This window comes from Lissotriton helveticus, chromosome 11 (genome assembly GCF_964261635.1).
Source record: "Lissotriton helveticus chromosome 11, aLisHel1.1, whole genome shotgun sequence".
NCBI classification, from domain to species: Eukaryota; Metazoa; Chordata; class Amphibia; order Caudata; family Salamandridae; genus Lissotriton; species Lissotriton helveticus.
This window is the reverse complement of record NC_136072.1, coordinates 125,171,885-125,197,549: the sequence shown is the minus strand read 5'-3', so window position 1 is coordinate 125,197,549 and position 25,665 is coordinate 125,171,885. Positions and strand designations below refer to the sequence as shown.

At 46.7% G+C, this 25,665-nt stretch overlaps 1 protein-coding gene across 4 annotated transcripts in view; it reads left to right on the top strand.

The window, feature by feature from the left end:
* The window catches only part of MCF2L2 (MCF.2 cell line derived transforming sequence-like 2), a 2,082,183-nt gene that overhangs the window by 818,654 nt on the left and 1,237,864 nt on the right, over positions 1-25,665 (top strand). For all 4 annotated transcript variants that reach the window (XM_078665987.1, XM_078665986.1, XM_078665989.1 and 1 more), the window contains exon 9: positions 10,924-11,038. In XM_078665987.1, coding sequence (XP_078522113.1) covers positions 10,924-11,038 — 115 coding nt within the window. The remainder of the gene's footprint in view (positions 1-10,923; positions 11,039-25,665) is intronic.

The window sequence follows — 25,665 nt, the reverse complement described above, 5'->3', positions numbered from 1 at the left end:
GTTCCAGACCACCGGATCACCTTTGCCTCGAGTAGCTGTTTGCCGGAACCCGCTTCGCGGGTCCCGCTTCACTGTGACTGCACCAGGGGCTGCGGAGGCTTAACGGGGCTGCGAGCACGTCGGTAGGGACTCCAGTGTCCAGGGGTCCCTGCGAGGCCAATTCTCGACACCTGGCCCGCTCTCCCCGGAAGCCACGCCCACCGTGCACCGATCCCTGATAACCAGCCCTCCTACTTCCATCAGGTGGGATTGTAAACCTTTCACGAGGAGATATTGCATAAAGAAAGGTCCCTTGCCACTGACCTGTTCCAGACCACCGGATCACCTTTGCCTCGAGTAGCTGTTTGCCGGACCCGCTTCGCGGGTCCCGCTTCACTGTGACTGCACCAGGGGCTGAGGAGCCTCAACGGGGCTGCGAGCACGTCGGCAGGGACTCCAGTGTCCAGGAGTCCCTGCGAGGCCAATTCTCGACACCTGACCCGCTCTCCCCGGAAGCCACGCCCACCGTGATCTAGTATTTAATCAGCCCTTTGCCGAAGCTCGGTGCGCAGCCCGGGCAAAGGGCGGACCGTTTGAGGCCGTTCGAGGACTGGACTGGGCCTACCCCTTGTCGCCAACCCTGCTGCTTCGCTATTGTTATCCTATACACTAGTCCCTGGCGGGCCCACCAGGAACCATGTGTTCGCGTGCAAGCCGTAGCAGGGCTGCTAAAGGAGGGAAGATGTTGAATGGGACTCTCGATGACTTTATAACCAGGACCAATACAGCCATAGATATTGAAATCACTAAAATGCAACAAAGAGTCTCTATAGAACTAGATGCAGCTAGAAGATTGTCCCAGGATCTTGCTATGTCAAAGAAATCATCCCTGGGCCATATTGCATCTGTTAAAACCCCCGAGCGCTCGTCTGGCCCACGGCCAATTATCATACAGGCGGATATCCATCATACCATAGCTACAACCCCACCTGTGCAAGTCACTACTCCAGGGCTGGCCCCTTCTCATACCAATCAGAGTCCCACGTTGAATGCACTTGCTTTAGATTTGGGTTCTCCTTCTGAAAGAATTCCTAAAACTATTGAGTTGAATGGGAATAACCTGTGCGCTAGCCACAAGGGTGTAGTACAAAAAAGAAAAACGTAACATAAGATCTGCCTACTCTAGGAAGAAGGCCAAAGTTGCTAGGGCACAATATTTTAATGATAGAAAGCCTATTGTAGATAGTGGGGTAGGTGGGGACGGAGTCCCAGCCCAGGCGCTCTTAAGCGTCGAAGAGAACTGCTCGATCATAGATGAGACCAAGCTAGACACTATAGAAGGGGAGAATGATCCAAAAAACAGTGCTGTGAAGATGGGGGTACCCACATGTGAGGTAGAGGGAAGAGATGAGGAATTTTTAAAAATAGTATGGGAGACCTTAAAAAAGCTCTTAACCCCCCTAGAACTCAGACTCTCACGCATAGAAAATCACCTTCTCGAGGTGGAAAAGAGCATTCTAACGTTAGCAAGCCTTAGCTTAAAGGAAAACAAATCTAACATCCAGTCGGGAGCTGATAAAATTGTATCGACACCTACTGTTGCTCCACCAGCGCCGCCCCTGACTATACCAATACCCAAACCACGTTCAAAGGCTTACGATCCTATAGTCACCAATCCCCCAGTGAAGGCACCTAAACAACACCCTGCACAACTAATACCACCTCAAAAAGAAGCTGCTGCCCCGAGGACAAAAGAAACTATGGCCCATCGAACTAACTTACAGGGGCCACAAATCATAGAGAACTATCGCGGGGGGTTTATAGATCTCCCCCCAGATGTAAGGCCGTATGTTGTGGTGCTAGCTGGAGTTCCTGAAACTGAGACACAATACCAAGAAAATTTTTGGTCACATAAAAATAAGGTAATTCATTGGCTGAATACAAATAGGCCGCTACCTAATCACTTAAGAAGCAAAATTCTGATGGTGCGAAGGGTTCCTTGGATAGGTCCATCATTCAAATCCATTCCAGGTGATTGCATTGTCGTCTCATTCGAAGACCCACTTACGGCACAACACATATGTTCATGGAACACATGTGGTGAGAATTCGTCTATTATAGCTAGACCACTCACTTTCTTCTACCCTCCTCGGCCAAGCCCAAATCATGGGGGGAACTGGTCACTGGTCCGAAACCCAGTTCGGGGAGGACTAAGAGATGGCTGGCAAGGCACCAATAGATGGTGGAATGGGGCACCAACCTTTAATAGGTTTGGTTGCCTAGAAGAGGTAGATTGACTCCCTATGAAAATGGCACCTCCATCTGGCCCCGAATATATACCCCCTATGCCGAGCACTGAATATATGACAACCAGGTGTATTATAGGGAATACTCCACCTGCAAGAACAGAAATGGGCATATGGAGGACAGTGTCCAGCATCCTAGATCCCAACCCAGTAACAAAGTATTTTACTAAAGTGACGAGCAACTCCTTCCAAAGTCTGGCCCATGCACCATGTAGCTTGTCCGAGACTACCCCGTCGCAATTGCCATTGGATGCAGTAACCCGTATTAAAGGAACTCCTGGTAGTAGTTCCAACTTATCATTAATGCTACTCCCAGGGGCGGAGATTATCCAACCCTTCCCGGTGGTCACCGAGGGGGTCTCTCTGCCTTTGCCTATGGCTGGGGATCCTAGCTCCACTCCTGACCCCCTTGTGACTGCCCCTAGGTCAGGAATAGGGGGTGTTGGCGGTGCAGTACTGAAGGTGGTCAGCTGGAATGTAGCGGGCCTTGCACGGAATATCGACATACCCGAATGGAATTCATTTGTTGAACCCTTCGGGATTTGCTTATTCCAGGAAACCTGGTGCCTGGAACCACGGCACAAGGTGGGCTACTCCACCTACTTTGTGCCCGCGGCGCAATCACCTGGCGGCAAAGGCCGTCCGTCTGGCGGCTTATTAATTTGGGCTAGTATCTCCCTGGGTATAAATATCAGGTCCATACCAACCAAATCACCTGACCTGCAGAGAATTTCAGTTAAAGGGTCTGGGGGGAGGAAGCTAGAAGTTTTCAATATCTATGTCAGAGGGGCAAGGGGTGGCTCATCTATGTTACCACTTACAGGAATTGAGGAGGAACTTGGATCTTGTAATGCAGACTCCTTTGTTTTACTAGCTGGGGATTTTAATTGTTCATTAGAACCACTTGCTAGTGAGGATATACTAGGCACCAGGGAAGATGATGTTAGGAGAGGTATTACCCCCCTCACTCTCACTCCCATTAGAAGTTGTCCCAAAGTGCCATAGACCTTAATGCCCTTTGTTTGGAACATGGCCTTAGGGCAACTAATGGTAGATCTAAGTCCGACTCCCTTGGGGCACACACATTTAACAGGGTGGGCTACTCCTCACGGATTGATTATATACTCCTGAACTACAGGCTTTGGGCTCACCTGATAGATATGGTGGTCTTATCATCTATCGACAGTGACCACAATCCCTTAGCCTTGACCCTGTCTACTCCCTGGAAGGGTAAGGCCCCAGCCCTAATCTCACATGTATGGAAAACAACGCACGAAGTACGCCCTTCCAATTGTGGCAGGCAGCTGAAATGGAACAAAATTGCTGTTAATGAGGGAATGATCTTAGAAACAAAATCCATAATGTCTAATGCTATGTTGCGTTTTAGACTCTTCGGGACTCAGTAAGCATGATGTTCCAATCTTGTTTTCTGAAACCACCAAAGCGCTAGGCGAATTGTTTACGGTCTGCCCAGCAGGTACGAGGGGTAACACAAGAGCTGGCCCTATGGGCAACGCAAGATGGTTCTCCTCCGCCTGCCGCTCTTCCAAACGGGAGTTAATCAAAGCAGTGAAAGCTAAGGATGGTGGCCAGATTAGCCTTGCTAGGAAAAATTACACAAGGGCTATATCTAAGGCAAGGGGTGAGCATGAGACCCAGTTTTGGAACGATTTAAAGGCGGCTAGCTCTAGGAAAGACCCCAAGGGTTTTTGGGACCTGATGAGAGCAAGGGACAAACCTGTAGACTCTCTACTAACATGTAATATAACTGGTGAAGTATGGTTTAATCACTTTTCCCAGCTCTATTCTTTGTCGGTGGGTCCGGCTACTAGCATGATGTTACAGCCCCCTATTGAACGCGCAGAACCCAATGAGGACAATCTCTTCTCCCCTAAGGAAGTAGTGGGGGCGATCAAGAGCCTGGTTTCAAACAAGGCTGCGGGACCTGATGGCATCCCAGGCGATCTGCTCCGGGTCAACCCAGAAGAGTGGGGGAGACTCATTGCTTCCCTTTTGAACACTGGCTTGTATGGTGGGAACCTCCCGGACTCATGGAAGGGCGCTGAGGTCGTCCCAATCTTTAAGAAAGGGAGTTGGGACGACCCTGCTAATTATCTCCCTATAAGTCTCTTAGACTCCACACAGATGGTGGCAGGCAAGGTAGTCCTAGGAAGGGTCTTACAGTGGATAGAGGAGAAGCAAATTCTCTCAGACTTCCAGGCTGGCTTTAGAACCGGCATGGGGACCATTGAACAGTCATTCTGGTTAATGATGATTTACTGGAAAGTGGTTGTACTGGGCAAGGGCAGTCTGTACCTTGCATTTATAGATCTACGGACTGCCTTTGACCTGGTCCCACGTAGCCAACTCTGGAGTGTTCTTGATGCTTTGGGTATCCCCTCATATTTACTCAATATGCTCATAAAGTTTCACGAAGATAACTTTGCGCAGATCAGGTGGGGTAACCAGGGTCAAAAAACATCACGCATTCCTGTAAATAGGGGCGTCCGCCAGGGATGTGTGCTAGCCCCCACTCTGTTCTCTTTGTATGTTAACGGAGTGGTGGAGCACCTATTAAAACATCCAGCAGATGCACCCTCCCTGGCTGGCAGGAAAATACCTACCCTCCTATTTGCAGACGATACCCTCCTGATTTCCAAAAGCCCAGCAGGCCTGCAATGTCTCCTAACTAGTTTTAAGACCTTTTGTGACCTAAGGGGACTTGTTATCAATGCAGGGAAAACCAAGTTCCTGGTCTTAAACCCGCCAAAGAAGACTGTCAATCCACCTTCCTTGGACTCCGTCCCACTCGAGAGGGTTAAGGAGTTTGACTACTTAGGCATCCGCCTTTGCGATTCCATGAGCTGGAAATTCCACCACCATAAGATGCTGTTGACCCATAAGAGGGTGGTGGGGGCCCTCCTTAAGGAACAACGTGCTTCATCACTTAAACCCATTGCTCCAGTACTTGACATCTATAGGGCAAGAGGGGTGAGTGCAGCTTTGTATGGGGCAGAATTGTGGGGCGTGCAGAATGTAGATTTCTTGTCCCGCTCAGAAAATAAATTCCATAAAGACCTTATGGGCCTCCCGTATAGCACACCATCCCTTCCACTTCTTTTAGATGCGGGCACTCGGCCCATTAGTGATCTGGCGAGGCTGCGCCCCCTTCTTTTGTGGGCACGCATTTGGAGGGTCCCAGAACTGTCCAGTTATGCAGAAGGCTTAAAGGAACTTCTTTTAACACCTGGTTGGTCCAAGGTTCGTTGGCTAAAGGAAGTTAAGCACCTCCTTTTTGACCTGGGCCTTGGAGATGCCTGGTCTAGCAGATCTGCCCCGCCCAAGTCAATCATGAAGAAGTTATACTGGAGTTGGGTGATTAATGGCAGAAATAGCAAGGCCAACCTTTGCAAAACAACTGTGAAATTTTTGATGGTTAAGGAGGTGCCCTTTTGTGAACCATATCTGGCTATGATCTCAAAAACTTGGGACAGGGCACTATACTTTAAATTCAGGGTGGGCTTACTTCCAGTGGGGAAATTGACGGCCAGTTGGAAGGTTCCGGCACAGACGACTCCCTTTTGCCCCTTCTGTGCGAACAGGTCTGAGTCAGTTCCCCACCTATTGTTCGAATGTCCAGCCTATGCAGCTCCACGTCGCATATGGCTGAAGCCACTCTGTAGGAGCCTTGGTACTAGATCGCACAAGGAGGCTTTACGAATCTTAAGATCATATCCTCGTCCCTTGTTTGCATGTGGCCTGGCCAAATTTCTAGGTTGGGCATGGCGTGTCAGATCCTCTAGGCTCCTGTATCTTGTCTAAATATTTATTTTAGCTTGTTCTTATGTGCAATACCCATGTTCTTTCTAGTATGAATTGTATGTTTATATCTATGCACTGAACTTTTTACTGTTTTTATTTATTTGTACTGCTTTTTAAGATATATGAACGATATCGAAATAAAGCTTGTTACAACAACAAAATTAAATAATGCTTCTAGGTTCGACAAGTGGAATCCTTGGAAGAGATAGGTCTGGGGGGGGGGCGGTGTGTGTGTGTGTGTGCGTGTGTGTGTGTATGTATGTGTGTTAGGTCAAGCATCAACCTTTCAGGTAGAGATGTACCATTTGACCTAAAAACGTTATCTGCACCAATGTGTTCTCCATGCTGAGGATTTGTATAGGTCTTGAACAACAAGCCACACCAAAAGAAGGCATTAAGGTAATATTTAAGAGTAAAGGAATTATTCTTCTTCTGTCTGCCTCAGGCTATGTTTTTCCTAAACAGTAAAATTCTGTAGAAAATCAAGAGAAAACGACTAGTCTGAAATTGAGAAAGCCCCCTGAGTCCCATTCTTGGTTTCTTGAAGGAAAGGCTGATTCCTCTCCGAGTCACAGTGCCACCCTGAACAGCACAGTATTCTTGAAATGTTTCAACAGGCTTCTTAACATGGTCCCAGTTAGGAGGAAAAAACACAAAAGGGAAAATTATACCTCCTTGGCAATCTTGTAACTCTTGATTTACAAATGAAGATCAGCACTCACTGAGGTGATCATCAAGGCACCATACTCCGCCCGACATCAGTGAGGAGAAAAGACCCAGGTATAAACCCAGAAGCAGAATTCAGTAGATTTCCAGAATCCAAAAATGAAGAATAAAAAATGTGATGAATTGGCAGAGAACATAAAAAAGAATCAGGAAACAAATACTTTGCCAAGCATCGTCCTCTTGTGGGCAGCTCCTTTATTTCAAACAGAAACTTGTATCACTGGTGGGCAACAGCAGTTATTTTGAGGTCTAAGACTTAGTTTTCATCATCAGACTATGACCCTTGCGCAAGAGAGGGAAAGTGAGAAAGAAGGAGGAAGAAAAATAACTGAAACAGTGAAAAGTGAGAAAGCAGGGTTGAAAAAAGCTTGCAAGAGTGAGATAAAGAGATTGGAAGTGCAGGGTGATAGCAGAAAGAGGCATGACGTGGATTCAAGACTAGACGGTCTTGGTATTCGGCAACACTGCCATTCGGCAGTGATGCTGCGGGCTCCTGGTAAAAACTTTGGGCCCTTCCGCGTTCTTTTATGAACGTGGGTTGTGTTATCTATATGTAAGGTATTTACCCTGATGCGTGGCAGCTCACATTAATATACACTCATTTCTACTGGCTGCATAGATACTTGGCTCCCTCTTGGGTTGTGTTTTTGTAGCGTTCTGAGTGTCATGACTTAGGTTTGCCTAAAGTGATCATTTGTCACCCAGTGACTTGGAAGTGGCCACCCAGCTGATTGTGCCTTATAAGATACCAGCTCAGTCCTTGGCACAGTGTTGGTCTTCTGTGGAGCCTCAACTGCTTAGAAGGTTCACTAAATACATACTAATCCTGAACCCTAAAAACTCCATACTACCCATTAACACTACCCTTCCTTGAACCCTAAAAGCCCATCATAATAAGCCACTCTAAAACCCCTTGTAAACTTACCAAGTTGCAACTTACCACGTTCTAGATGTAGATGTATTGTCAAAAATGTGTTGTAGTTGTTTGGTAATAGAGCCGTGGTAAAGATGGTTGGTACCCAGTGTGGCACATACATTGCTGACGGCACTGTAAGCAGCTACCTTGATTTCCATTAATATGGCGCAGATCTAGAGAGGGGGTGCCACTGGTACAGGCAGCAGTTTAGTGCTAATCCAACAACTTTTCAGGAAAAAAATATAGACATGATTATATGGACATATAGTCTTCACTTGAGAAGCATGAAGAGCCTTTTCAGAACTCAGACTACTGACCATCTTTAGTCTCCTTAAAGACACTGGTTGTCTGTGGAAGGTGAATAGTGGATTATGTGGAATGGTGTTAACAGAGTGAGTGAATTGTAAATAACAGTAAGAGATGTGTTTGTGCGTGAAGTGTATTATAGGATAGTAGACAGTGTGGGCTGCACATATTAGGCAATGTTAGGCATCACCCTTGGGCTCCAGCTATTAGTGCAACCATTGGCACCAAGCAGAACCTTTTAGAAGATATCACTTCTAGCGTAAAACGTAGGGATGTTTTAAGGGGAAAAAGTCTAGACAAGAAGTTCTTTCTAAATAAACTTTTGTCTCTTCTTTTTTGAGAATTCTTTTATAGAATATCCTGGAACCCCATTTTGCAGTTCTTTCTTTAACATATATGCGGCTCTTTGACAAATGAATCCAAAAATTGCTCATTAAATGTGCCATGTCTCTGTCTCTTGTAAAGATTCCCGAGAGGACATCTCTTCCCTTTACGTTTGTTCTCCTATGGTCGGTCCTGGGCGCTTGAGGAACCCAGATCGTGCCCTGAAGCTGAGTTCCACAAGATACTTCTTTGCCTGAGACAGCATACAGAAACCCACTGGAGGGATGGAAGGCTTCATAAAATGTGACTGATGAAAGACTTCATGAAAGATACAAGCATCAGGGTACTACAAAGATAGGTTAGACAGGCGTTCAGATGGACTGAGAGGTCACTACAGCATTGAAGATAATAATCAAGTATATAGAAGAAAGACTCCAAGATGATGTTTTCATTACTTCAGACAAATCTTATGCAATGGCCTCTCTTCTTCGCTGTGAGAAAGGAAGGGATCAATGGAAGCAAGCAGACGGAGGTAGGTGAGAGGGGGAAGTAGGCGAAGTATTAAGAAGAAGATATGTGCTGTCTGCAGTGTAGATGCAGTTATTCTTTTTTTGATAAACACATGTTCTTGATTTTAAAAATAAAGAAGAGCAATCAGCCAAAGCATGGACATCACAGATATAAATACAGTCCGTTCATCTATATACCCCCCAATCAAGATCCCTTTAAAACCCTAGTAAAAATTGGATTCCAGTCAATCGGGACCTTCCACAGCCCCCAACCACTTCCCCCACACTCTACAGTATTTCTTGGCACGCCCCTTCACTGTATACATGGCTTTCTCTTGGGTCGCACACTAGTCCACCCGTAGATGTAGTTTTAAACATACTATGAAACCTCACTGGCTTCAGAACAGACTGCAGGGCTCTGTTGGTTTGCAGTTATGATCCCACTGTAAAAATTCATGTGCATCCCTGCATACATACTGATGTCTTGCTTTTCCTACACTCGTTAACAAACGGATGGAGGCAAATCCTATTCTTTTAAGATTAATGAGTGAGCGGGTCTTGAAGAATGGCTAAAAGGATGTGACCACAGTAGGATACATGATGGCACTGCGGATTGTTTAGTTTTTTAATCATTTATATAGCGCTCTAAGAACTATTAAGTTAAAGGTGCTTTACAGAGACTGAGAGGGCTACATCAGTTAAAACGAATGGCATTATTTTATCGTATTAGAACATGGGGGGGCAACCGTAATATACTTATATTTGCATAAGTGATGAAACAAAAGGTCAACCTAGCTCATAACGAATGAATGACATTCTTAGTAAACATCACAGCCCAAAGGATAAGTCAACGAGAGAGGAAGTGTTTGAAAAGGGGAGCTCTTATTTGCTTACGAAAGGACGATAGAGGGGTTGGCGTCCTAAGTCTAGTTGGTAGCAAAGGTTAGAGGTTTTTAACTTAGGACCTCTAGCAGCCGTGATTCCTTGCTTTGAAGCCGTCTGGAGCCTTCTGAGGTGGTAAGGAGTTTGGACCAGGTGAGACAGGGAGTTGTTGTGACTGCCTTAGGGTAAGTGTGCAGAGTTGAACCATACTGCAAGTCCCTAAGAATGTGGGTGGTGTAGTTGGATTTTGTATGCTATAAACTAGCCTGCCAGCTGCAAGAAAGAGGGCATTGAGAGGGTCAGGTTGGTGATGGGAACCTCTGCAGAAGTCCAGTTATGAGATGATGAGAACATGCACCGCTGCTTTAAGGAGAACAGGTAGAAGGAGATGTTAGAATACGTCAGAATTTCTTCATGAGATGTAATGGTACTTTGCTGCTTCACCCATCTTCTTGATGTGAGGGATGAACGCGAGTGCAGCAATATCTTAAAGCCCAAGCATGTGGCAGATGGTGCAGGTAACTGAAAAAGCCTTCCCAGTTGAGTAGGCTGAGAAGCGACACATGGCTTCGCTCGAGACTTTGATCCAGCCAGGTAGCGTAGGTCTTTGATGCAAAGATGGCAGCTTTCAGGTGTCACAATGGGGGTTTGGGGTTCTAAACTGGGGAACGGGTCCCATGGTAGGCACGGTCAGCCAAGATACTGCTTCCGATTGAGGCAAGTGCTGAACCGCTATATTTCCAAGGAGCAATGCTTATTGGACAGGTTGCTGAACTCGAGCAAGGCTATGATGATTAATGCTTAGGTCTGTACACCGAGCCAGCGCACAACAAACCAAAGCAGTGTTAAGGGTGGAATGTATACAAAGTATATTAAAGTTCAAATAAGGAGATATATATACTGCTATATCACAAATATGATATACTTAAGTGTGGCTAAGCGCCAACTATGTGCTTTAGGAACCAATAATGAATGGGAGCAATCTATAGATTACACAAAACTAGCAATATCTCAATTTTAGAACAAATGGTCCAAGCTAATCAGCTGTTCTGAAATTTTTAGAAAGCATATTAAAGGCAGGAGGCATGACTGACATCGTGATGAGTATCTCCTCCTTCCGTGTTTAACCTCTGTGTCCCTCCTTTCGCAACAGGTTGCTGGCTCAACTGGATGAGACGGAAAGAGCCTTTGATGAATTTTGGGCAAGACATCACCTGAAACTGGAACAGTGCCTGCAGCTCCGCCACTTTGAACATGACTTCCGGGAGGTAGGTTCTTCAACAAGCACATTAGATCTTTCGTTGTTGCCCAACAAAACAAGGCACCACTTACATGCATTTCTCCAACATCTGATGGTTTCCATTGCAATTAAGGTCTCAGAAAAAAATGAAAATGCAAAATATAAAATTAAAATCTGCAACATCAGTGCTAAATTGCTAGTGCTCCTAGGGCTGCGGGCAGTGGCAGAAGCATTGTAGATATAATCACAGGTCAAGGAAAAAAGATCTCAAGGGGTTTGTGGTTCTGCAATTCCAGGAAAGATAAGTAGAGATAACTATGAGGCATGACAAGGTGGATAATGTGTTGAGGAAAGCATAGTGGCCATTGTGGCCCTTCAGGGGTAGAATAACATATGTATTGTTTATGTATTGGTACTTGTATAGTGCAACACAAAACAACAAGACCTGGTTATAGAGAACACATAACAACTCTAGAAAAATCTCTATCACACGGGCATTATGTATTGCTCCTAGGTGAGACTATGCTTACTTATCTAGTCATGCCCACCCATCTGTGTTCCTAGTTATTAAAAAAATCATCAACCACCTATATCAGGTCACACACGCATCATCCAAAGATGTCAAGGTTGGCTAGCCAAATATCATAAAAAATGAGAGGTGGGTCTGAAAGTGTCTCACGTAAGCACCATCCAAGGAGCTACTGGTTGGTGCTCACCAGTTCTGTCATCATGGGCACTTTCTTGACAGATACAGAAAAATGTGACCTAACTCCTAAGCTATTGTTGAAAATAAAAAAAGTGAAAGAGTAAGGTATAAATGATAGTGTCATCTATCTGCCATCAAAGCCCCATAATATGAAAACAAGTAAACTAAACTCCTCGTTAAAATAGAGTTCAGAACATCTGTCTCACATATTTTTTAATTATTAATTAGTGTTCACACTCAAAAAAGGAAGTATGTTTAGACCATTTTAACTTGAAATGCCGACATGTTTCATTGCCCTAAAATGTTGCTGCAATTTCATTAGGGCACAGGGACACATCTCCACCTCAATAATGCACTGGACCTGCAGTGGTTGATGAAGACAAGAGAAGGAATGATAGTACCAGAGACAAAAGAAACACATTTTATAAAAAAGGTGCTTTACATAAGTTAACAGCCTCAAATTTTGACACACCTCAAGCTTGTGTCATATTTTAATGGAACATAATTACCCAGTGGTTGCCAGGTGGATTTCTACCAGCAACTCACCAGGAGGGGACTCAGAGGGTAGCCACCGCCCCCCCCCCCCACGTAGCTCAATGCAGCCAAGGGTGTTTACCTGTGAATAAACATGTGTACATTACCAAAAGCAACACAGGTGAAGAAAAACAAGTTCTTATTTACCCATCTGGTTCTTTCTGTATTTTAGATGTATCTTCCAGATTCACGACACTTTTAATATACACATGGATGCCTCGAAAGTCCCCCATGTTGGTAACCCTGAGCTGAACCAATGCCACAACATTATGCCAATATAAATGTTAAAATGGGCGTATAGTGTTTCAGGGACAATCAGTTCAAACATACGCCTACAACATTCCCACGCCTCATACTCACTTTCCGCCGGGTTGGGAATTCACATTCCGATGTTCAACAATTGCTGAGAATTTGGACACGTCGAAAATGCTGATCGACAATGCACACCCTAGAAGGAGGTCAGAGGCCACTCCCTGTCAGCCTGGAAGGACTCCAGTATCACTCACCCCAGTTGGTGCTCGTATTCCTCAGAAACAAGTTCAGGGTTACGTTCACCTGCAATTTACTCTAGGGGCAGTCCTGAACATAGTGAGCGCCATCTTTAAATGGTGTTAGATGTAACCGATAAATACATTAAGGATAGCAACCACTCCATGAACTTAGGTGGAATGAAAAACAAATGGAATGAAAAACCAACATGTTATATTATATGTGTATTGATCTACCCTCAGGACTATTAGTAGGGGTACCCCTCAATGGGCAAACAGCACCAGATGCCCACTCATCATATTAGCCACATGGAAGACCCACACCTCCAGGTGTACCGCAAAATAACATACAGTAATGGTGTAATAGCCAGAATATAGATGTGATGGCAAAATATTTATTTTCCTAGAAGGTAGAGGGGGTGGGCTTGAATGACTTTATTGAGTGGCATAAGGTGGGTAAATTATACCAGCCATTCCGCTCTGGTTGTTGATTTGTTGCGAGGCCGAGATGCACACACAGGGACGTGTGTATCAACACTCTGGCAAAAAAATTTGCCATCAAATCTATATTCTGCCCATTACACCGTTACTGTATGTTATTCTGGCTAAAGGGAAAGTCTCAGGACCAGAGTCCCCAACAATCCACAAGCGCCACCCACTGCCATCAATCCCACACTAAGTGGAGATTGCCTCTCCCATAGTTTGGGATATTAGCTCAGAAGTTTGGGGACAGGAAAGACCAGAAGGAGCAGAAGGGCTAAAGGGTGACTCTAAGTAACAGTCCTATTCAACACAAAATCCCCCCCCCTCGCGAGTGATACTACACCAAAAGGCACTTGCCTGTCCTGCAGGACTGCGCTGAATACGTCCAGGCCAAGGAAGGGCCTGTCCATTGTCATTCAAAGGGCAGAAGAGGCCGGGTTAGAACCACTCTCTTGGTTTTTCCATACTATGTTTGTGTAGTTCAAAATGAGAAAAAGGAACTTGCTGTCAAAAACTGAACCTGTGAGCTTCATTGCTCTTTAGTGTTTTTTTAGAATGCGCACTGGGATCAATAAATGATCAAATTGCTCAATTGAACTGTGCATTAATGTTGTGCAGTAATCTAGCACTAAGGAGATCTCTCCGGATGTTAAGTTTCTTTGAACAGCCCCTATTAATAAAAATAACTGTGAGGTTGTAGAGGTATGCCTCTACTGGAATATATATTTTTATCTGTTTATTATTTTTTTCTTACACAAACATTAGCACATTTTACAGCTTATAATGTTATGTTATGTTATGTTAATAGCCATTTGTATAGCGCACGTACACCCAGGGGCTTCATGGCGCTGACTAAGAGAGTGACCCAGATGGATAAAGGGTTGAGCCTAGGCCGGAGGGAGAAGCCAGGTCTTAAGCTGTTTCCTAAACGCTAAAAGATCGGAACAGGAACGGATCCCCAGAGGGAGGGAGTTCCAGAGTTTGGATGCAAGAACGGCGAACCTGCATCCATCCAGCTTAAAGATTGGCGTGGACAGAAGATGATGGTTGGCAGAACGGAGATTACGAGAGGGGGCATACCTAGACAGAAGGATATTAATGAATTGGGGGCTGCGAGTATGGAGAGACTTAAAGACAATACTGGCAGTTTTGAATTGCACTCGTTGGGTAAAAGGGAGCCAGTGGAGTTGTTTTAGCAAGGGCCTAGCTGACTGCCAGCTGATAATGATGATCTTTAACATGTACTAAATTCATTCCAAATTATAACCATTGCAATCACGTTTTTACCATCTAATTAGAGAATATCTTAGGAGTTGGCCTGTGTTATTTGTGTCTAAATTCATAATGTCTCATAACACTGGGAACATTTGTCTTGGTGAGCCCAAAGTTATAGGGCCGATCAGGAAAGTCTAGCTTTTATTTCACCTCCTAAGTCACCAAACGGGTCTCTATAAAGTAATTGCCCCAAATTGTCCTTACAAGGACAATTTGGGGCAATTTCGACGCACACGGACATGAAGAATGAAGGGCATATTATAGCCCCTGAATTACCAACGCTATACCAATAAGGAGCAGCTATTGGACTATACATTCACATTGTGCGACTTTTCCCTTGACTACAATAGAGAACTTTTAGACATTTAGCAGGAATAGATGACTTTCATCAGAGATCCGGACATTCCCACATTTGTTGTGGGCACCTTCAACAATAAACTGAAGCCTTGAAAAAGTTTCAAAGAAACGAAACACGTGTCGGCTGCCGGTTCAACGCTCAAAAAAGATAATTTTTATATACAGCTGTCTATCCCTAATGATTTTGCTATTATGATACAACCTGGAAAGTTGTGATTTAAGACTTGGTGACTTGTGGTATTAAAATTGACACAACAAGAATCTAATTGACTTTTTGACAATATTTTGAATTTTTCTTTGTTAAACAAACTCATGAATTGACATTTTTATTGATTTAGAGTGCAGAGGTTCATATACTTGTTTTTACATATTCACAGGAACTTTTTGGGTTCTAGTGATCGGGCACCTTAGGTAGTGGGGTGTAGTTTCAGGAACCTTGAGGGGCCCCAATACTTGGATGCACATATTTAATGCACTAAAAAGATAGATGTGGTACCAATTAGACCACCACTGCCTGTGTAAATAGTCCTGGGTAACTCATAGCTGGACTGAATAGACCTGGTCTGCATCTAGAGTGGCTGGAGGAGCTTTTACTAGCACCGGAATAGGCGACGCGTCTCCTTTGCACAATGCTGTCTCAACCTCCTGTAGTGAAGCTGGAGTAAGGAGGACAGAACTTGTTTTACAAACTCAGAGACTCTATAGTCAAAGACTTCAGCTCAAAATGGGGTATAAATATTAGACCTAACCCCAGAACTTTAGATTAGTACTGGACTAAGAGAACCCTGCCAAGAGGAAGAGCTGTAAGGAGGAATACTTCCCCTTTGCTGTGTGTTGCTTTGTTGGGTTAGCCTGCAGTTGCGGATTCTGTCTGTGAGCAATGGAAAGGACTGGATTTTTGCCTTGCTGTGGTATCCTGCATAAGAAGATTCTCCAAGGTCTTTAAGTAGAGTTTGTCTCCTGTTCTGAAGTCTCAGTGGCATAAAGACTTCTCCTGCATCTTGCTAAACAGCACCTGGACTCCTGATTGCCAAAGGGTGCCAATTCCAGTTCCTAGGCCATTGGAATCATGTGGTTGGTGCTGCAACCCAAGAGAAACAACACCAGGCTGTGTGCACAGCTCGTGAAGTGCATGACGCACCAGGCTGCCTGCACCGTATCTTCGACGCCCGCCGATGCCTGCAAGTTACCGATCTCTCCGACACTAGTGCTTGCACCGAAGCCGATCTCGGCCAGCACCTGCATTCCAAAATCACGGAGCCGATACCCGACATGGGTGACTCCCCGTAGTCATTGACACCACACAACTGAACAGAACCAATGCCTCGCCACTGCCACCACCTCACCTCCCCTGCTAGCCCGGACTCAACACCTCACCTCCTTGCAGACTCGATGCCTTGCCTCCCCTATGACAGTAAGGAGCCAGCCTTGTCTTGGCCATCAACGCCTCACCTCCATGACGCTAAACACCATCTTTTGACTCCGTTTTCCAAGGTACTGTTGCTTGGGGGTCCATGTGACTCCGTAGCTGGATCGTATACCTCATGGTCGATGCCATACTTTGGATTTTTGCCTGTCACAATAGTCTCAGTTGAGGCTATATGGTTCTATGAGTGGTATTTATGCAGTAATCCTTTTAAAAGTCATATTTTGAATTGTGTTTGTTGAATTTCTGTTGTTTTGGTCTTGTTTGGTTTGGATAAAGATGCTTTCTTTGCTAAACTGGTGTGTCCATTTGTAGTGTTTTCACTGTGTTACTGTGTGTCTGGGTGCAAATACTTCACACATTACCTTTGGAATAAGCATGTGTAATTGTGCCAAGCAACCAAGGGAGTGAGCAGGGGGTTATCTAAAGTGTGCAACTTCCTTATCCTGAGTAGAAGCAAGGGTCCCTACTTGGACAAAGAGAATACCTCTACCAACTAGAGACCCCCATTTCTAACAGTCCAGTACACCTGCCACTATTTCAGTGGAACAAATCATTACTGCAACGAGCAAAGATAGTGACATGTTTATACTAAAAGACATTATTGCACATCAATCCTGGAAACAGCACAGTCAACCTCTCACGCGTGGCAGCAAATAGCAGAAGTTTAAAAATGTGCAAGATAAAATGTCAATTACTGAAGAAGGTATTGCCTTACAAGATGTGAGAATTGTCATAGTGGAAAGTCTTCAACAACAAGCAATTGAAGTGGCTCATGAAGGACATCGTGGAAGTGTTGCTACTTAACAAGCTGTCCGTGACTTCGTTTGGTTTCCTCATCTTGATGAGAGAGTTGAAAGAGAGTTGAAGGGCTGTCATTAATGCAATTTTTCTCTCGCAAAATCCCTCAACATACCTTGAACATGTCATATTTCCCAAAACGTATATCAGTGAGAATCGCTGTTAATTTCTTTGGTCCTCTTGACAATGGACATCACCTGATGGTGGTTATTGATGAATACTCCCGTTTTCCATTAGTAGAAGATCTCTCATCGACCATTTAAAAAAATAGTCATCAAGAGGTTAGATGGCATTTTTGTAACATGTATGGTTCCTTCAATTCTAAAGTTGAACCCAAAGTTCAACAGTTGACTAATCAGAGACTCTCTTAATCATCTCAATGTGAAGCAACCGAAAAGCACACCTCTTTAACCACAAGCAAATGGCAATTCGGATATTTCTGTTGGGGCATTTTCGTTGAACAGGGTTGTTTACAAAAGAGAACATATAAGAAATTAGTAGATGTCAACATTAAGTAAATGGGCCTCAGTATCTTCAGTAGATCAAGACAATCCAGAAACAGTAGAGGTGCTGTAAAATTCTGTCTACACATACAGAAGCCACATTCTGAACCTGCCAAATGCTGCTTAAGGAAGTGTGCAATGGGCACACATTTAGGAATGGATTGACAGACTGATGAAACTCTACACAAAGGCGAACCTCTGCTTCGTGTCAAGGCTTTACCAGCTCAGAACCAGGAAAAAGGTTTCGTCAATCTCTATTATTGTCTATAAAAAGGACTGGCTTTCATGTCTACCTTGATCATCACTCCAGAACACGTAAGGGCATCTTTTGAATGTGAGGAGTTGCCCCTTATTAAATGGATAACATGACTATAACTACCGTTACCCTGTGTTTTAAGCTCACCTTCCACTCAGCAGATCTTTGGCTTTTGATTTCTGAATTCCAGAGGCATCTGCTTAAGATACTGCACTGACATTGCCTTCAGCTCAGTCTCTACTTTCACAAGCTGAAGACTGGATAGCTGTGGTCTTAGAAAGACCGCCAAAACAAACTCTTTGGTGGGAGGTGGCCTTTGGACAGATAGTGCCCCAGGCGAAACAAAATTTGGCACCCCCTTCACCAGTCATCTATGTGTGAGTAAAATGGGAGAGGTTGGGGGAAGGTTTTTATTGACTAAACAATAAAGTTTACAACTACAACACATTTACAAGGGAGGAATGGTGGGAGTTACTGACCTTAACGCTGCAGGGAACCAGGGACTGTTAACAATAGATTGTATGTGTGTTTGCTAGGTACTAGGATGTGGTTATGTGTCAAAGGACAGAAGTAGAAGTGAAGTCCCTTCAAGCGGTGCCAGCAGTGGTGGGGTTACATAGCAACAATATATTGTTAGAAAGGGAGGGTCTATAGCGCTTTTCCGAAGGGGAGGATTTATTTATTGGTAGTTTTGTATTGCACGAACAAGGCCCACATGCAGGGCTTTAAGTGGGATGAAAACAGTGGGGGGGGGCGGTCTCTGAAAGGGGCGTGGCCTGCATTAGGGCGTGGTTTAAACATGTAAACTAAAAATACCATGGAGTGCCACCCTACCCACACATTTGCAGAGAATCACAAGTGCAACTGGTACACGTTATCGTAGATGTGTGCACTCTACAGAGATTCCAAGGATTGGATGTGCATGTGCTCTGAACACCTTTTTGAACCCCTGATAGGCATTGAGAGTAACGCACACTGCCTTCTTCACCAACTCAAAATATGCACTATAGAAGAGTAAAATGCTGCCTAAAGACATACCGTCACACAACATCCTGGAAATAGCTAAAACTCTTAGGGAATGTAATATTAAATAAAGCAGGTGCAATACAAACAGAAACGTTTTGGATTACCTTAACTTTTTTAAAACTTAATACTCAGAAATTGATCAGTGTTTTTGCCTGTGAAGTTTCAGGGCCTGATAGGGACCCGTTTCAGTAGTACGTTTTTAAATACTACCAGGTCTGGGATCAGTACGAACCCGGCCCACTTAAAGCCCAGCCCACAGGGCTAGCAGAGTGCTTTACAGATAGCAGCACGATACATACATTTAAAATTAGATGGTCTAGACTGCATCCCAGAGAGGGAAGTTTTCATCAGTTAAATCTCGGGTCTCAACCTCGACTTCACTGTGAATAAGAGGACAGGAGAGGGGTTTCGGTTCGGCCAGAGATCACAAGATCAGAGTAGCACAGGACGTTGAACAGCAAGAACTATTTATAGAAAACTCTAGACATGCTTTTTCCATTTTTCAAGATGTGGAGGGTAGGATCAACTTGCAGTCTGTTAGAACTGGCTATTTCTGGTAGGCTAAGGCTGATGCCAAAGCCAGGCAGAAACCACCATTCTAGTCAGGGCAAGGAAGTCACACGCCAAGATAACCCCTGCTCACCCTCTAGGTAGCTTGGCACGAGCAGTCTAGGCTAAACTCGGAGGCAATGTGTTAAGCATTTGCGCCAGCGCACAACAGCAACAACATACTAGGCACACCACAAAAGGAACTCCACACAAGGTTATATTAAAATAACTTTCGTATTGTAAAAATCACATCAGATAGAAATCACACCTGTACATGGTGCCAACTGGCACGGCAATATTCACAAGGGATTATTTACAAGACAGGGCCACATGGGCCACTGTCATAATCAACACTTTGCAGATATAGAAATACTTGTCAGAAATTAGAATAAAAGTATATAAAATCACTGTAACACAAAGTAACAGTTATAGATCACATCCAGTAATTACTGGGAACAGGTAAGTACCACCTACGCAACCCTAACCCCTTAGGAGACTGTCACGCAGGGGACCAGGACCTCACTAGGACCACCTGTACTAAAAAGAACAACCACCTAAGTATCACACAGCATTTAGGGGTCTAAGAAAGAACACATTACCCATGATGCATAAATATACATTCAGAGGAGTAGTAAAGGAAAACACATAATGTATAAACCTACACATTCAGCGGTGTTAAGAATAAAGCAATACAAATACATTCAGAGGTACCAGAATACTACAGTAGCGCAAAAGTCACATGATGTCTAAAAACATTCAGAGGTGCAGGAATAAAAACCATACAATTGCGTAAAACCTTACATACGCCACCACCTGTGGCAGTCCCTAGGCCAACCGGCCTTGTAGGGGCAAAGATGCCCTGAGTCTCAATGTCAGGGCGCGCTGCCATGCAGCGCCAGTCTCAAGAAAAGCCTAAACGTAGCAGGGGCCCACTACTTGCTGGGCACCTGGGAACACTCACAAGGGCCTAAACGCTGCAGCTGGCACTAAGTGCTGCGCAGCTGTGACTGGCCGGGCACCTCTGTGCCATCTCTATCCCTCTCAGGGATTCACTCTCCATCTTGCGCCTAAACGGTGCAGCTGCCCACTAATTGCTGGGCAGCTGGAGAATCATCAAAACTGCGCCAGGGCCCTCACTGGCCCTCAGGCGCAAACTGGGCCACACTGGAGCCACACAGGCTCTACAAACACCTATGTCCACGTTGGAGCCACACAGGCTCTGCAGGCAATGCCCCCTCATGTTGGAGCCACACAGGCTCTGCGTCACGTTGGGGCGACCCGCTGCCAACCGGGGCCGCCCTTGAAGCCCTCGGGGCTTCCTACTGACGATACACGCGCTCGCACTACTGGGGGCGGGGAGTCAGAACACAATGCCCCACGATGCGGCCGCTGGGCTGGCAACCCAATGCCCCCTGGACGTTGGAGCCTCGCTGGCTCAAAGCACGCAATGCCCCATAGCCTTTCTGGGGCTCCATCCTACGTTGGGGCGACCCGCTGCCAACCGGGGCCGCCCTTCCCGTACCACCATCTCTACGTGGGAGCGGTCCACTGCCATTCGGGACTGCTATGGACCTTGTGCCCCCCACCGGCACCGCCAGCAGCATCACGGAGCCCCCAGCCCTCTCACTCACCGGGCTGTCTTCGGCGGGGCTCCTCTGCTGGGCTCTCCTTCGCCGGCGCTGCTCTCCCGGCTCCTCTCCTCAGCCGGCCGGACTTCCTGTCTCTGCAGGGCTCCCTCGGCACACGGGAGCCCTGTTAACCGGCCGCCACATTTCTTCCTCGCCGCCTCTTCTCCTCGGGGCACCCTCAGCCGAGAGGAGCCCCGCGAACGGCCGCCATCTCCCGCGCCTTCTCCTTCCTCCCCTCGGGCTGCGGGGGCGGGACTTCCGGCCGGCCGCGACAGGATTGGCCGGCCGGTCAATCACTTCCGGGTCGCCGCGGGCAGCGCGGCAGCCCGATCCAGACAGGCAGGCGGGCGGCGATCACGGGGACGAAATCGAGGTGGGCTCTCGATCAAAGTAAATCATAAAGCGAGGTGGGCTCTCGTGAATTAAATAAATACGGGCCAGACACCTCAGCGCGTCCAGCGCTATCAGCGAGCATAAAGCGCTCCTAAGCGCTAGTGAGTCCAGATAAAGCGCTCTCAAGCGTTTGGGTGAAATGAAGCGCTCCTAAGCGCTAGAACACAGGCAGAGCGCTCCCAGGCGCTCAGGGGGAAGCTCAGCGCCTCCAGGTGCTAGAAGTATAGTTCCAGCGCTCTCCACAGAAAAAGGCAGCTCCTTCATGCTGCAAAGGTCCCAGAGCTTCCCAGGGGGCAAAGCCAAGTCCCCCCATCAGCCCAGGCAGGGCAGAGGGGTCCCCCAGGAGTCCAGGAATCCAGGAGAGTCCATCAGGAGTCCTCCAGGCATCCAGGGGCTGGGCAGCGCCCGCCCCTGGTAGATTCAAGTCAGGAACACGAACAAGACAAGAACATTTTGGAAGGGGACACAGCCCCTTCTTATACACAGAAAAGCCTTTGAAGTCTTTTGAAGTCTTTGTGTTAGCGGGCCCTGAGCCCTGGGTGTTTCTGGTTTCCCTCTCCTGTCAGCCTCAGGTCAGAGGTGACAGTGGGCCATCAGGAGGGAGAGCCAGCATGGTGGGCAGGCAGACACAGCCCGGCACCATCTCCTCCCGCTTCCCTGATAGCAGATGTGGCCTTTCATCCTTGGGATGGCTCCGACCCCCTCCGGGGGCCCTGCAGCCCCTGTCCCACTCAAACCAGACAGTAAATCCACAAGCAGGCCCAGGCACTCCTGGGCCAGGCTCATCACCCAATCACGTGCCAGCAGACTCACTACACAAATATGCCAACTTCTAAAAGTGGCGCTTCTAGACTAGACACAACCATGCTGCATATACCATTACGCAGCATTCATTCTCACGAGTTCACACATATCAAACTCGACCCTGCACTCCCCACGCATCAGGAATCTACCATGGGCATACATATTCCCCATTCATTCCTATGGGAGGGCAGGTCACTCACCACACATACACAGAGAGCACACGCACTTTACACTGTACCACAGTGAAAAAAGTGCGCAGAGGCCTAAAATCACCAACCCAGGTTCCAGAAACAGGCTAGGAAAAAGCAAAAAAGTCTTGGGGTGAACCTGCCCAAAGGACCGGGTCCAACACGACCCCCTTCCAGCCAAAACGCAGGGTACACCAATCACACCACTGATGGACTTCACTGCTTTGGGCGACAAAACCACGGACACGGGCCTGCGCGGCAGGGACACCTTCCAGTTTTTCGCCACTCTGAACCCATATAGATTTCCCTCAACAAAAGCTCTCTGGCACAACTAGGATACCCCACTGGTACACACTAGTTATCCACAGCCAGGACCAGGCCCTAGGCCATCCAAATATCACAGGTCCTAACCAATCTACAGAGTGGGGGCAGTAGCCCCTGGCACACAATAGCCAATCTCCACTCTCTCTCTCAGGGTAGCTACAACTACCACTGATCCAACAACCTTGGGACCACACCCTCAGGTTGACCAGAGGTCACGGCAAGAAAGCCCCATCCTACCTCTACTCCACCAATGATAGAACTGGGGGTCTCTAGTTGGCAGGGGTAAGTACCTTAGACCAAGTAAGGACCCTTGCTTCTAGTCAGGGTGAAGGAATAACCCTCACAGGGAAGCACTCACCAGAACACAACTCTCCTACCAGATCAGGACCTCACTCCATCACTGGTCTGGAAACTATTTCACTTCTGAGGTACAAAGCACACAGCACAGTCCCTCTTCCAGCAGGCGGGGGGACACAGCACACAGCAAAGCCCCCTTTCCTCTACCTTAGTGGAAACAACAACTGCAGGTGGGCCCCAGAACACACAGCAAGGGCAGCCCCCTCAGTCTCTTCTGCTGATCCAATTTGGTAGAGATTCCTCTTGACCTAGAAGTTTCCTAATCTCCCAACCTAGGATCTAAACCCTCAGGTTGCACCGGGGTCAGAAGTACACCGTCCTTCTGCACCCCCTTCCAGTTCCGTGATTACAGGCCCAGTATGTCTCAGGCTAGACAGAGCACACGCCAGCGGCGTAGCAGCGACACACTCTCCTCCAGTACTCCCTATCACAGGGTGATTCTTAGTATGTTCCAGGCTAGACAGAGCACACGTCAGCGGCGTATCAGCAACACACTTTCCTCCAGTACTCCCTATCACAGTGGGATTCTCAGTATGTCTCAGGCTAGACAGAGCACACGCCAGCGGCGTATCAGCAACACACTTTCCTCCCACCGGGGTCAGAAGTAAGGACACCGTCCCTCTGCACCCCCCTCCAGAGTTCTGCACCCTCCCACCTTGGAGCAGTACCCCTGGAAGCCAACAACCGGTCAGGACACTGACTACAGATGCCCTTCCCTCCAGGTCAGGCTGAACCTGAACCTGGCCTCCCCCCTCCTCGGGGAACGACCTCCAGAGGCCCCTAAAAAATGGTCAAGCACTCTAGACGGTCAAATGCCCAGCGAACCAGGACTTTTGCACTTTCCACTTAGGAGCGGTACTGCCCAACACTAGGACCGCCGGAGTTCTGATTACAGACACTCCCCGTCCTCTAGACACCGGAACCTCCTCCTCAAATGACTTGTAAGTACAGCCTAGGCCCCTGACCTGGCGCTCCCTTAGGGAACCCTCCAGGCCCTAAGACAGGGTTTCGGGCCAACGTGGGACACACCGTCCCACCCTCACTCCGCCTCCACTGAGACAGGACATGAGCCCCTACACCCCTACCATCCTAATGGGACCTAGCTGGGCTACACATGAACCTCTTCACCTACACAGGATCATCAGATACACAAGCCACTACTTTTAGAATCACTCCCTAATGTCTCTGTAAGACATCTAGCACACTGCCAGACATCCACCTTCTTGTCCAATGCCTCTGCAGGACGTCCTGCACACCACCAGAGGTACACCTCACGTGCAAGCGCCTTAAAAAAAACCTCACACAAACTCCTCCAGTTCAAGACACCACTCATCCACACACTCCCCCTCCAGACTGGTGAGACAGTTCCTCACTGCCTCTGACTCTCAACCTGTCACCCTCTTACAGAGCACCAGGCACCATACTCTGGGAACTGGGAATGGGAATTCACGCACTGGACCCATTTAAGCTGCCACCACTGGATCCTACCATACTGGGGAATCCAGACACACACACTACACTCAGGGGATAACCACCCTCCTGAGCAAGCAATTTCTCCTCCACACTCCCTCTCTTCCATCTACCCACACAAGGACAGGAATAGGAGTTGGACCCTGGACCCAGCAAGGGATTCCTAATCTATGGGAACCTCCCCTCTCTACTGGCGTCCCGCCCTGTCATTTTCTCTCATCTGCCACTAAACATAAAGCGCAGGAACACCATCTGAAAATAACACTCTTGAGGAAAAACAAAATCAAAAACAATAATCCCAAACATGTGACTATCTGAAAAATGCAGAGTTTTGTAATGTAGCCAGTTGTCGCTATGGCACTGCGCAAACACAACTCCAAATCCGCACCGCTGACCAACAATGTTAGAACTGGCTATTTCTGGTAGGCTAAGGCTGATGCCAAAGCCAGGCAGAAACCACCATTCTAGTCAGGGCAAGGAAGTCACACGCCAAGATAACCTCTGCTCACCCTCTAGGTAGCTTGGCACGAGCAATCTAGGCTAAACTCGGAGGCAATGTGTTAAGCATTTGCGCCAGCGCACAACAGCAACAACATACTAGGCACACCACAAAAGGAACTCCACACAAGGTTATATTAAAATAACTTTTGTATTGTAAAAATCACATCAGATAGAAATCACACCTGTACATGGTGCCAACTGGCACGGCAATATTCACAAGGGATTATTTACAAGACAGGGCCACATGGGCCACTGTCATAATCAACACTTTGCAGATATAGAAATACTTCTCAGAAATTAGAATAAAAGTATATAAAATCACTGTAACACAAAGTAACAGTTATAGATCACATCCAGTAATTACTGGGAACAGGTAAGTACCACCTACGCAACCCTAACCCCTTAGGAGACTGTCACGCAGGGGACCAGGACCTCACTAGGACCACCTGTACTAAAACGAACAACCACCTAAGTATCACACAGCATTTAGGGGTCTAAGAAAGAACACATTACCCATGATGCATAAATATACATTCAGAGGAGTAGTAAAGGAAAACACATAATGTATAAACCTACACATTCAGCG